The sequence below is a fragment of the Oncorhynchus keta genome, chromosome 14 (genome assembly GCF_023373465.1).
Source record: "Oncorhynchus keta strain PuntledgeMale-10-30-2019 chromosome 14, Oket_V2, whole genome shotgun sequence".
Taxonomy (NCBI): Eukaryota; Metazoa; Chordata; class Actinopteri; order Salmoniformes; family Salmonidae; genus Oncorhynchus; species Oncorhynchus keta.
In genome coordinates, this window is record NC_068434.1 from 19,520,250 (window position 1) to 19,533,243 (window position 12,994).

General features: G+C 46.6%; 1 protein-coding gene across 1 annotated transcript in view; it reads right to left on the reverse strand.

Annotated features, from left to right (window-relative positions):
* ntng2a (netrin g2a) overlaps positions 1–12,994 on the reverse strand; it is an 83,535-nt gene that overhangs the window by 61,209 nt on the left and 9,332 nt on the right. Inside the window, exon 3 of the mRNA XM_052461234.1 lies at positions 10,578–11,221. Within this exon, the coding sequence (XP_052317194.1) occupies positions 10,578–11,221 (644 nt within the window). The remainder of the gene's footprint in view (positions 1–10,577; positions 11,222–12,994) is intronic.

The window sequence follows — 12,994 nt, forward strand, 5'->3', positions numbered from 1 at the left end:
TTTTATTTATTTATTTTTTATTTATTTCACCTTTATTTAACCAGGTAGGCTAGTTGAGAACAAGTTCTCATTTACAACTGCGACCTGGCCAAGATAAAGCATAGCAGTGTGAACAGACAACACAGAGTTACACATGGAGTAAACAATCAACAAGTCAATAACACAGTAGAAAAAAAGAGAAAAAAACAAGAGTCTATAAACATTGTGTGCAAAAGGCATGAGGAGGTAGGCAAATAATTACAATTTTGCAGATTAACACTGGAATGATAAATGATCAGATGGTCATGTACAGGTAGAGATACTGGTGTGCAAAAGAGCAGAAAAGTAAATAAATATAAACAGTATGGGGATGAGGTAGGTAAATTGGGTGGGCTATTTACCGATAGACTATGTGTCACGCCTTGGTCTTAGTATTTTATGTTTTCTTTCTTTATTTGGTCAGGCCAGGGTGTGACATGGGTTTATTTTGTGGTGTGTTTTTGTATTGGGATTGTGGCTGAGTAGGGTTGTCTAGGAAAGTCTATGGTTGCCTGAGGCGGTTCTTAATCAGAGGCAGGTGATTATCGTTGTCTCTGATTGGGAACCATATTTAGGCAGCCATATTCGTTGAGTGTTTCGTGGGTGATTGTTCCTGTCTCTGTGTCGTTTCACCAGATAGGCTCGGTCACTTTGGTTTCTATTTTTACTTGTTTTGGAAGAGAAGAGAACGAGCGCCATTCTCCTTGCGGAGATGGTGCTAAATACATCAACACGGTCGGTCCCTGGGATTGGGCTGGCCAACACGATTCGGTTTGCTTGGAAGGAAAAGGAGTTGGAGCCTTTAGGACGGGAATCTTTTGGAAGGATAATATTGATGGGGATTCTAAAGCTGACGGTGAAGGATGTGTTTTGTTTCCAAGGCAACTCGTTGAGGGAGCATACGACGTGGCACTATATACAGAGGAAAACACGATGATATCCTGAGAAGGGCAAGAGCAGTGGGAGGTGAGAGGCCGATGTGCCACTACGAAATAACAAGCCTGGCGAAGAATAACTTTAGGGTTGTAACTGTCAACATTTACAACCCTTACGTTAAGGACGAAGAGGTGAGGGCTTTTCTGGGGAGATACATGGATAACGTCTCCTCAGCAAGGCACCTCAAAGACTCCCTTGGGTTTTGGAATGGGAGGAGAGGCTTCCAGGCCCTCCTCAGAGAGGACCCAAAGGGACATGGTGGCTACCTCCATCCTCCTGCTATGTTCTCCCTCGGGGCTGACAGGGGACGTTGTTTTATGCACGTCAGCCCCCATTTTGCAGGCGCTGTATGGCCTACGGTCACATATTCGCCTCGTGCAGTACAAGAAAATGCAGATTTTGTGCATCTGAGGATCACGAGGCGAGGGATTGTGACAAGCCTAAGACGTGCCATGGGTGTGGCTCGTCAGCACACCTGTGGCGGGGGTGCCTGGCCCGTCAGAGGTCATATGCGTCTGCGGCTGGGGGAGCAGGAGCGGGGGATGGGGAAGAAGAGGAGGGGAAGGAAGCACGCCTCATGACCAGAGTACAGGTCCAGAGGGGAAGGCCACAAGGAAGGAAGAGGAGCAAGAAGCGGCGGATGGAAGAGAGAAGGAAACGGAAGGCACGGGAGTAGGAGAACCAGGAAAAGCGGTGGAAGAAGGCAACCGAGTGGAGGAGCAGGAGAGAGAAGAAAGCGAGGGAGGAGTGGTGGAGAAGGAGACGGTGGAAGAGCAAGTGGACTGGGGGAAAGTGCCCTGGTGGAGGAGCTGGCGGGGGGGTGGTATCTCTCCACTGCCGCCATCACCAAAGAAGAGAATGAAGAGGAGGGTGCGATTGGCCGACAGTGAGGGGGAGGGGATGGCCAAGAGAGTGATGGGGTGGGAGAAACCTCTGGGTTGCTGCTGGTTTCCCCAGGCCCTCAACTTCTGTTGGGTGGGGACCTCGGCGGGTCGTTTGACTGGGAGAGATCCGCAACCCTAAAGGCGCAGCTCAGGGAGTTGCAGGAGCGGAATGCTCGAGCTTTCCTGGAGCGTGCACATAGTGGCTTTCTAGAACATAATGAGACTTGTTCTGCTATGTTCTTTAAGTTGGTTAGGGCCAGACAGAGTAGGAAGGTAATGCATGGTGTTAGGGAAGAAAATTGTAGCATAGTTAGAGAACCAGAGGATATGGTCAGGGTGACAACTGATCATTTCCAATGTTTATTTAAGGAAAGGGAAATAGATGTAGAGCAGGGAAATGTGTTTTTAGAACACTTGTCCAGGCGGTTGCCGGAGGACATTAGAGAAGTGATGGAGGCCCAGACCTCACTAGAAGAGGTTGAGAGCGCTCTTAGGAGGATGGGAAAAGGGAAGGTGCCTGGGATAGATGGGCTGCCGGCTGAGTTTTATCTCAAGTTTTGGGGTATACTTGGACCAGTGGTCCTCGAAGTCTTGAGGGCCATCCTTGAGACGGGGTCCCGGGGGATCAATGGCTGTTGGTGTGCTGTCACTTTTATATAAGAAGGGGGAAGTAACAGACCTTGGCAACTGGCGGCCGTTGACAATGCTGTGTGTAGATTACAAGCTACTTGCAAAGGTTTTAGCAGACCGGTTGCGCACAGCCCTTCCCTACGTCTTTCATGAGGATCAGACGTGCGGGGTAGAGGGCCGCTCTATTAGATCAGGGACTCCATCGCTTGGGTTGAAGATAGAGGTCTGCCTTTAATGGTAGCAGCGCTAGATCAGGCGAAAGCCTTTTTATTCAGTGTGTTCAGAGTGTTAGGTCGATTAGGATTTGGGGAGAAGTTTATAGGATGGATTCGTACATTATATGTCGGAGCGGGGTGCCGAGTTAGTGTAAATAGTCACTTGGGTGACGTTTTTGACCTCTCGTCTGGGGTCAGGCAGGGGTGCCCACTCTCGGCTCTCCTCTTCGTTCTGTACATGGAGCCTCTGGGGGCTGCCATTAGGGCAGACACAGGGGTGGAAGGCTTGCTGATCCCTGGAAGTGGTGGGCTGTGTGTTAAGATGACGCAGTACGCCGACGACACTTCCTTGCTGTTGTGCAAGGACTCGTGCCTGACAAGGTCCCTTGCCATCTTTGGGGATTTCACCCGAGCGTCGGGAGCAGTTCTGAACCATGCAAAGTCTTCCGTCAAGTTTTTCGGAAGATGGCGCGGTAGAATGGATGTGCCTGCGGGGTTATCTCTCTGTGAGGGGGCCCTGAGGATTCTCGGGGTCCATTTTGAGACCTCCGGCTCAGCGATGCTAAACTGGAACATGCGTATCGCAGTGGTACAGAGGAAGCTAGCAATGTGGAAGGCTAGGTATTTGTCTTTTATGGGCAAAGTCCTGGTCCTAAAGGTGGATGTGTTGCCGTCTCTTTTGTATTTGGCATACATCTACCCTTTGCCGGCTTGTCTGAGGAGGCCTCTAGTGAGGCTTGTGTTTCAGTTTATGTGGAGTGGCAGGTGCGAGTGTGTTGCCAGGGCACGCATGATCTGTCCCATCGGGGAGGGAGGTAGGGGGTACCACATTTCCCCTCAAGCTGGACTCAATTTTTGTTTCTTTCTTGTTAACGGAGCTTGCTCAGCCAGTGATACACCGGGTCCGGTTACCTCCTGTAGGTTTAGATCATAGGCACCTGTACGAGGAGGTCAGAAAGGCAGGGAGTCCGGCACCTGTAGTGGGCATCTCGGAAGTGGTCTGGGAGGGAGTGCAGGCGCGGGGTCTGGACAACAGGCTCAAGGACCTGAATTGGTTGAGCCTTCATAAATGTTTGCCGGTACGTTCCATCTTGTACCGGTATAGTTTGGTGCAATCCCCCACCTGTCCAAGATCCTCTTGTGGCAGGGAGGAGACTGTGCACCATGTCTTTTGGGAGTAGTATGGACTAGGGCACGGGTGTTGTTAGGTTTGGTAAAGGGGGATTTTGTATTGACGTGGGCCAGGTTAGAGAGGGGTGTAGGGAGAGCGAGAGGGACGGATAGGGACAGGTTTCTGCTCTGGCTTCTCATGAGTCTCTTTAAACGGGGGCTGTGGGAAGCAAGGCAGAACATGGTAAAGACAGGGAGAGATTGGGGGTGGAAGGGATAGTGAGGAGGGTGGAAGGAGATTTGAGGGGAGGATGAAGAGGGAGGAGAGGAAGTGGGGGCAGCATGCTGCTCGGGAGAGGTGGAAGGGGGGTTAAGGGCTGGGTGTCATTTAGATTTGTAAGAGGATAGATTAGGGATGGGGAGATAGGGAAAGGTATTTTGTAGGGTGACGGGGAGGGAAGATGCTCCCCTGAGGTTGTTTGGGGTTTATGTTTAGTTTAATTAGTTTAATTAAAATACCATTATTTGAGTATGTATGTAAATTATGAGTTGTAAAGAATGAATGGTATTGAAGATAAATAATTTTTTATAAAAAAATAGGCTGTATAGGTTTTCACATTCTGTTTGTTGTTTTTGTATTGTTCGTGTTTTTTTCTTCATTAAAGATGTATCGAACGAACCACGCTGCATTTTGGTCCGACTCTCCTTCAACGGAAGAAAACCGTAACACTATGTACAGCTACAGCGATCGGTTAGCTGCTCAGATAGCAGATGTTTGAAGTTGGTGAGGGAGATAAAAGTCTCCAACTTCAGCGATTTTTGCAATTCGTTCCAGTCACAGGCAGCAGAGAACTGGAACGAAAGGCGGCCAAATGAGGTGTTGGCTTTAGGGATGATCACTGAGATACACCTGCTGGAGCGAGTGCTACGGGTGGGTGTTGCCATCGTGACCAATGAACTGAGATAAGGCGGAGCTTTACCTAGCATGGACTTGTAGATGACCTGGAGCCAGTGGGTCTGGCGACAAATATGTAGGGAGGGCCAGCCGACTAGAGCATACAGGTCGCAGTGGTGGGTGGTATAAGGTGCTTTAGTAACAAAAATGATTGGCACTGTGATAAACTGCATCCAGTTTGCTGAGTAGAGTATTGGAAGCTATTTTGTAGATGACATCGCCGAAGTCGAGGATCGGTAGGATAGTCAGTTTTACTGGGGTAAGTTTGGCAGCGTGAGTGAAGGAGGCTTTGTTGCGGAATAGAAAGCCGACTCTAGATTTGATTTTAGATTGGAGATGTTTGATATGAGTCTGGAAGGAGAGTTTACAGTCTAGCCAGACACCTAGGTACTTATAGATGTCCACATATTCTAGGTCGGAACCATCCAGGGTGGTGATGCTAGTCGGGCGTGCGGGTGCAGGCAGCGAACGGTTGAAAAGCATGCATTTGGTTTTACTAGCGTTTAAGAGCAGTTGGAGGCCACGGAAGGAGTGTTGTATGGCATTGAAGCTCGTTCGGAGGTTAGATAGCACAGTGTCCAAGGAAGGGCCGGAAGTATACAGAATGGTGTCGTCTGCGTAGAGGTGGATCAGGGAATCGCTCGCAGCAAGAGCAACATCATTGATATATACAGAGAAAAGAGTCGGCCCGAGAATTGAACCCTGTGGCAGAGACAACATGCCCTCCGGACAACATGCCCTCCGATTTGACACACTGAACTCTGTCTGCAAAGTTGTTGGTGAACCAGGCAAGGCAGTCATTAGGAAAACCGAGGCTACTGAGTCTGCCCATAAGAATATGGTGATTGACAGAGTCGAAAGCCTTGGCCAGGTCGACGGCGGTTATGATATCGTTTAGTACCTTGAGCATGGCTGAGGGGCACCCGTGACCGGCTCGGAAACCAGATTGCACAGCGGAGAAGCTGTTGGCCAAGGTTGGAGTAGCCAGGAGGAAGGCATGGCCAGCCGTTGAGAAATGCTTGTTGAAGTTTTCGATAATCATGGATTTATTGGTGGTGACCGTGTTACCTAGCCTCAGTGCAGTGGGCAGCTGGGAGGAGGTGCTCTTGTTATCCATGGACTTTACAGTGTCCCATAACTTTTTGGAGTTAGAGCTACAGGATGCAAATTTCTGCCTGAAGAAGCTGGCCTTTGCTTTCCTGACTGACTGCGTTTATTGGTACCTGACGTCCCTGAACAGTTGCATATCGCGGGGACTATTCGACTATTCAATGCTATTGCAGTCCGCCACAGTATTTACACTGAGTGTACAAAACATTAAGAACACCTTCTTAATATTGAGTTGCGCCCCCTTTTGCCCCTCAGAACAGCTTCAATTCGTTGAGGCATGGACTCTACAAGGAGTCGACAGCGTTCCACATGGATGTTGACCCATGTTGACTCCAATGCTTCCCACAGTTGTGTCAAGTTAGCTGGATGTCCTTTGGGTGGTGGACCTTTGGGTGTTGAAAAGGTTGAGCGTAAAAACCCCAGCAGCGTTGCAGTTCTTGACACACTCAAACCGTTGTGCCTGGCACCTACTATCATACCCTGTTCAAAGGCACTTAAAGGGATACTTTGGGATTTTGGCAAATAGTTATTGTATCTATTTCCCCAGAGTCAGGTGAACTTGTGGATAGCATTTTTATGTCTCTGCATGCTAGCAGATACCCATAGACTTTCAGTCATTACGCTAACACTAGTTAGCATTGGCTTGCAAAACTACTCTAACTTCCTTCATACTGTCAACAGACATAAAAATGGTATCCACCAGTTCATCGGACTGGAAGTAGATAAAGGGTCTCATTGCCCGAAGTATCCCTTAAATCTTTTTCTTGACAATTCACCCTCTCGATGGCAAGAAAATGCTTTAAAATCCTTCTTTAACCTGTCTCCTCCCCTTCATCTACGCTGATTGAAGTGGATTTAACAAGTGACATCAATAAGGGATCATAGTTTTAACCTGGATTCAACTGGTCAGTCTATGACAATGTTTTTTACACTCAATGTAATTACTGGCTACACTCATCCCCTCATTAACTGCTGAAGGACATAGCAGAAAGATGAGGAAGACCAGAAAACAGAAGAATCTGATGAAGAGGACTTCACACTCAATTAACAGTTCTGTCAGTTACATACAAGTAATGATATATGTACCGTATATAATTACTTGTACAATGGAAGGGCAGGCATAGATTCCCTTGTGGCTTGCTGACTCCAGACAGGGTGTGACTGAGCATTTGACCTCGCCCTCACTGAAGCTAAGGCCCATTGCTGGATGTTTGACAGACAGCACTGATTGTGATGGCATAAGGATTTTTTTTAGAAGCAAACTCACAAATCTCATGGAAGTTGTTTAAGTGCCCTCTCCCCTCACTCCCAACCTGCAGTCATTACATTCATAATGTTTTTCCTCATACTACTGCTCCACAGCACACGACTCCGCTCTAGAAACACAAGCTGCTCCCAAAACTAGGCCAAGTCCTACATCATGCACAACCGATTGCAGACCAAAGCAAAAAATGTACAGAAAGACTGTAGCCTATAGACACAGTAGCAGCAGCGTACTAACTTCATCCCTACCCTTGCCTTACCCAAGACAAGAAAGTTGTGCTGAGGTCACACTGACATTTGTTCTTCTGTGCTCTACAGAGATCTATCCAGAGTGTGCCTTCAGTTGAGTTCCAGATACACGTGTCCTTTTTACCCCCACTCAAATAATGACCTTACAAGGACATAGGCAGGTAAAATAATGGTGTCAGAGACCGGCCCTTTGTCATAGTGACAGTTAAGGATATATCCCATAATACTTTTCACATCTGTGATTGGACAGGCCCATAAGGCTGAGAGGGTCACTGCTGTCACTGTCAGGTGTGACAGACTGTCTGTCATCTTAGGGAGACACTCTCTCTGTGCTCCTCGTAATATCAGCCACCCGGTCTTCTTCACAGCTCAAATCTCTCCACAGTCACAACACAGCAACACAAGCAATGGAGAAAAGCCACTCAGAGCTCCCTCCATGCTGTGCACAGGCCTGAGAGGACACCGTTTGACAACTATCTGGATGCCATGCCGACTGGACTGTCTGTGTGGATATAAATGATAGGCTGGAAAACTCTCTCCAATGGTAGAGTTCTCATTCCAACACTGCTAAACACAGTTAACAAAGTAATGCCTGTGTTCTGTATATTACTATATTATTAACAGCCATTGTGTGCTGGGGTGGTGCATGTTTAGAGGTGGTTGGATTGGGAGGATCTGGAGAGAAATATAGTGTCTGTCCTATTGGTCTCTCCCATAATCCACTTACTTTCTAAGAGTTTCCCGTCTGGATACATGTTATTATTATTATTTTTTACATGGAGCTGTTTTCCAACCGGAGAGGAAGCAGGAGATTTAAAGTGCGAGAGGTCAAAATGTCACTGTCAGCTCTGCCTACGGGATCCTTGTGGAAAAAAATTAATCATGTTAGCACGCAGAGGTTTTCCTCCACACTTCTATAATCAGGTTGCCCATGTGTCTCCCTAGTCCCAGCCCAAGGTAATCCCCTGTTCCACAGTCCCTTAGTTAGACTATGTGGAAGGAGGATCAGGCCTAACATTATACAGTATTACATTCTTACTACCTAGGTTTTGGAGAAGAAAAAAAATCACAGAAACCCAACAGGCAAAAGTTAGCGCCTGGAACCCTAACTTGAGACAAGCCTGTAAACTTCAAGCTTTCGTGGAAAATTATTAATTATAAACAGTTGTTAGTGTCAAGGTCCTTTTTCCCACTGTGACAGGTGCCGAAACAGGACCAAAGTTTACACAGACCACCTCACAGAGCCCAGGCAGATGAAGACAGCATTAGTGGGGCCTCTTGTCTGTCTGACACTTGGGTTTCTGCTGACAGCTTGACGTCTCCTATTATTGTGTATTAGGGGAAGGTGGGCGAGGAGGTCAGACAGATGATGGCTATGCCAATATATTACACCCAACAACTGGAGCCATCTGTCTCCTGAAACAAGATAATACTGTATGCACCAGGGTCCCTCTCACACTAACCAAACGTAGCAGGCGTAAAAGATACACCTGAAACTAGATCCCCTACTTATTGGTCTTGACAAGAAGAAAAATAAATAAAAACCTCCCCCGACAGTTTTATCTTCTGTGCTGTTCAACCAATCCAGTAAATGTGGAGGAGGAGTTAAGATAGAGTGCTGCCTTGTTAACGTCCAAAAGTGGAAGTCGCATCACAGGCTCTCTTTCCATTTCCCCTCAAAACTGGAACATCTGGTTGTTGGGGACTGGACTCTCACCCCAATCCACCTATCAATGACAGCGTCCCTATTTCCACCCTTTATTTAATCGTTTCCTGATTGTCACAATATGATTAATTTAGATATGTGTTTGTATAATACAAACCAAGGGTTTTCAAATGCCTTCTGGACACAAATAAGCTTCACACCATAAATATTTTGTAATGTTCTATTTGTAGACTACCCGGACAGCTCAACTTCATCCACACCAGCTGGTGATTATTTAGATATTGCCGTATCAGGCTTGTGTGCGTGTGAGGTTTAGTCGTTTTCTAAGCAGACAGATTCATTTCAGACTGTAGGATAGTAATGACCAGAGTGAAGGTCTGAGAATGGTTTCCTTCTTTTCTTCTTGTTCTATTCTTCTTTTAACAGGCACACGGACAGAATGGGAGAAACAGATATATCTGGTTTGCTCTAGTACGCTGTTTCTCAAAATAATATGTACCATCTAAGGACAGGCAAGCTACGGTCCTTCCTCCTTGAGGCCACTTCAAACTAGCACTTTGAGGAACGAGGGAGGGGGAAGGAGGGAGGGAGGAGAAGGAGCAGTGGGAGGAGAGGAGGAAGGGGAAGGTGAGGTGGAGGAGAAGGGGGGGTTGGAGAAGGAGGAGGGAGAGAAGGGGAAGAGGAGGTGGAGGAGGAGGCGAAGAGGAGATGAGGAGAGAAAAGGAGGAGTAGGAAGAAGTGAAGAGGGAGGCGAGGAGAGAAAAGGGGGAGTAGGAGAAGGAGTCAGTTCCATCCCTGTGCTGATGGGCCTGATGTCATTACAGAGCCCTGGGCCTCCTCCATCTGTGTGTGCAGTCCATTTAGGGAGGCACACACACAGGCCATAAGGGAGGCCGTCCCATCCCCTTCATTTAAACACTGCAAGTGCTTCTCAATACTTAGGGATGATCAAAATATCCAAGAAGAATTTCCTGGTGGTTATTAGCTTAACATGTCCCTATCCCCTAATCATTATAAACCAGTGAGCATCAGTCATGGGCTCTTTACCTTATCTCTCTGTGTCCATTTGACCGCTCATCTTCCCCTACCCCCATCCTCAACCCCCTCTAAAAACAATTTTCTCTTTGACGTACAGGAATAACTATTGACTGACAGCTTGTATTACAGGAGGTTTGGGCAATGCAATGATGCACCGAGGGGCTAATTCATACATTTTTATCAATATTTATATTAGCAAAGGTTACTGATTTAGCACTAAGATTGGATTGCTATAGATTTCACTGTCAGTAGAAAGAGCGACTGTTTCTTTGACAGTATCAAGCCGGTTTGTGTTTCAGACAATTTCCTGCACAGCTCCTCATCAGAAACCAAGACCGTGGCCACGCTTTCCTTCTGGACTATTGTATACAGTGTACACTGTACAGTATAACATTAGGACTGTGCATTTTACCATTTGACTACAAAAAAAGACCCTTACTCAAATATTTTTGCAAGAGATATTGTCCAATGAGACAAAGAAAGGTAAGGGTGTGTGTATTTACCTGGCTGGTACATCTATGTTGGAGATGGCGTAGAAGTATTTGAGGAGGTTGTCTCTCTGGACGTAGGTTCCCCCCAAGGCCGGCTTCAGCAGCCTCAGTCTCAGGTTGGTGAAGGTGAAGAAGTCCCTCAGGCCCTTCATACTCTCCATGCGTGTGTACAGGCTGTCCATATTGAGCAGCTTGGGCCCTGCGAAGATAGCAAAGCGCGCCATCACCTCGAAGCGCAGCACCTTCTCGTTCTTGGAACCCACCCAGCGAGAGTACTGCTCTGTGCAGATGACCCGCGTCACATTGGTGGCCGACAGGTCCTGCACCCGCTTGGCGGGCATGTCGAAGGCATCCATGCAGTCGTCGGCGTAGAACTGGTAGGGCTGCCAGGTGCGCCCTTTGTCCAGGGACTTGTCCAGCACCATGATGGTGGGGCGGCCATACTCGAAAGTGACCTGGATATCATCGGTCAGCTCCAAGCTCTTGTTCCAGGCCAGGGAGATGTTGGCCAGCAGGGGCTCCGGGTAGCGGCTCCACGTCACCGTCTGCCAGTAGGTGATGAGGCCACTGCTCTCACGGTCCTGCATCAGCTGGGGAGGGTGAGCCAGGTCCGGGTTGGAGGCGTCACATTCATCACTACACAGGTACGGGTTCTCCTGAAAGAGGGAAAGACAACTGGTCAGTGTTGGAAAACACTGTTCTACTCTCTTCCCTTTAGAATATAGTACACATTTACTATCTCACCATTTTATAACATTCTAAATCCATACTGAGTTTTTATTTCATCTAGCATAGTGTCTATGAATTATACAATCGGAGAAAAAAGGGTTCCAAAAGCGTCTTTAGGCGGTTCCCATAAGACAACCCTTTTTGGTTCCAAGTAGATTCCTTTTGGGTTCTATGTAGAACCGTCTGTGGAAAGGCTTCTACATGGAGCCGAAAAGGGTTCTACCTAGAACCAAATAGGGTTCTTTAAATGGTTATCCTATGGGGATAGCCAAAGAACCCTTTTAGGTTCCAGATAGCACCTTTTTTAAGTGTAGGAATGACCCCCTAAAGGTTCCCACAAGCTCACAAAGTACGCAACTGATGTTTTGGTAGTATTTATTGGTTCTTTGGAAGCCTTTGCTTATGAGAAACAAGTCAGATAAAATTAAAGTAACATTTGCATGATCTTATATAGTCTGGGGGGGGCCTAACAAAGAAACCTGAAACAACCTGGAAACAGATTTTCCAAAACAATCTAGCCAACCTTTTTAATGGGTCCCCCTGGGACCATGTTTGTGTGTTTGTCCCAACATGTTAACACACTCAGCATATGTCTCCATTAAACACTTTGTAGGCTGTGTTTGGTGGATATCCATCTGGGAATTGCCCTGTATGCAGGAATCATTGCCTCTGGTTATATCAACACTCATTTAATGCACATTGTGAATTAGTGTTTCCATTTAATCAAATGACATCACTCAACAACAAAAAAACATCAGAAAGACTAATGAGATGGGTTGCATACCTAAATGTCTTAAAATAGATAGCTTCAACAGTGTTGAGGTGTAATACTACTCTACTGACACAGATGGATTACACATGGAACGGATCAACAAGGAGGCTTGCCTGCTATGTGGTCATCCCTGACCTCTAAATCCCAGTGTCAATACGTCACATTGGTCTGCCTGAGTGCAAACTGTCACACTCGTCACCAACAGTCATACTCACCCACACAGCTTCCAGGCCTGGGTTCAAATACTATTTGAATTTGTATTTGTTTTATTAAGGATCCCTATTAGCTGCTGCCTGTGATCCAGCAAAAATTAAGGCGGTAATATACATTAAAATAAAAGAAAGGTAACATTAAAATACATTTTACAACAGGTTTCACAATACATTAAGTGTGTGCAAATCATCTCAAATACTGTATTTGTGTTTGATTGAGCTTGCCTGTTGCAATTGAACCAATAAACAATTATACAAAATGTCTTAAACCCCAGCTTCCTGGAACTCCAGACAGACAGGCATTAGGTATATTTCAAATATACTGAACAAAAATATAAACGCAAAAAGGGAAAGTGTTGGTCCCATGTTACATGAGCTGAAATCAAATATCCCCAAAATGTTATATCCCTGTTAGTTAGCATTTCTCCTTTGCCAAGATAATCCATCCACCTGACAGGTGTGGCATATCAAGAAGCTGATTAAACAGCATGATCATTACCCAGGTGCACCTTGTGCTGGGGAAATTAAAGGCCACTCTAAAATATGCAGTTTCATCACACAACACAATGCCACAGATGTCTCAAGTTTTGGGGGAGCGTGCAATTGGTATGCTGGCGGCAGGAATGTCCACGAGAGCTGTTGCCAGAGAATTTAATGTTCAGTTCTCTACCATAAGCCACCTCCAATGTCGCTTTAGAGAATTTGCCAGTAAGTCG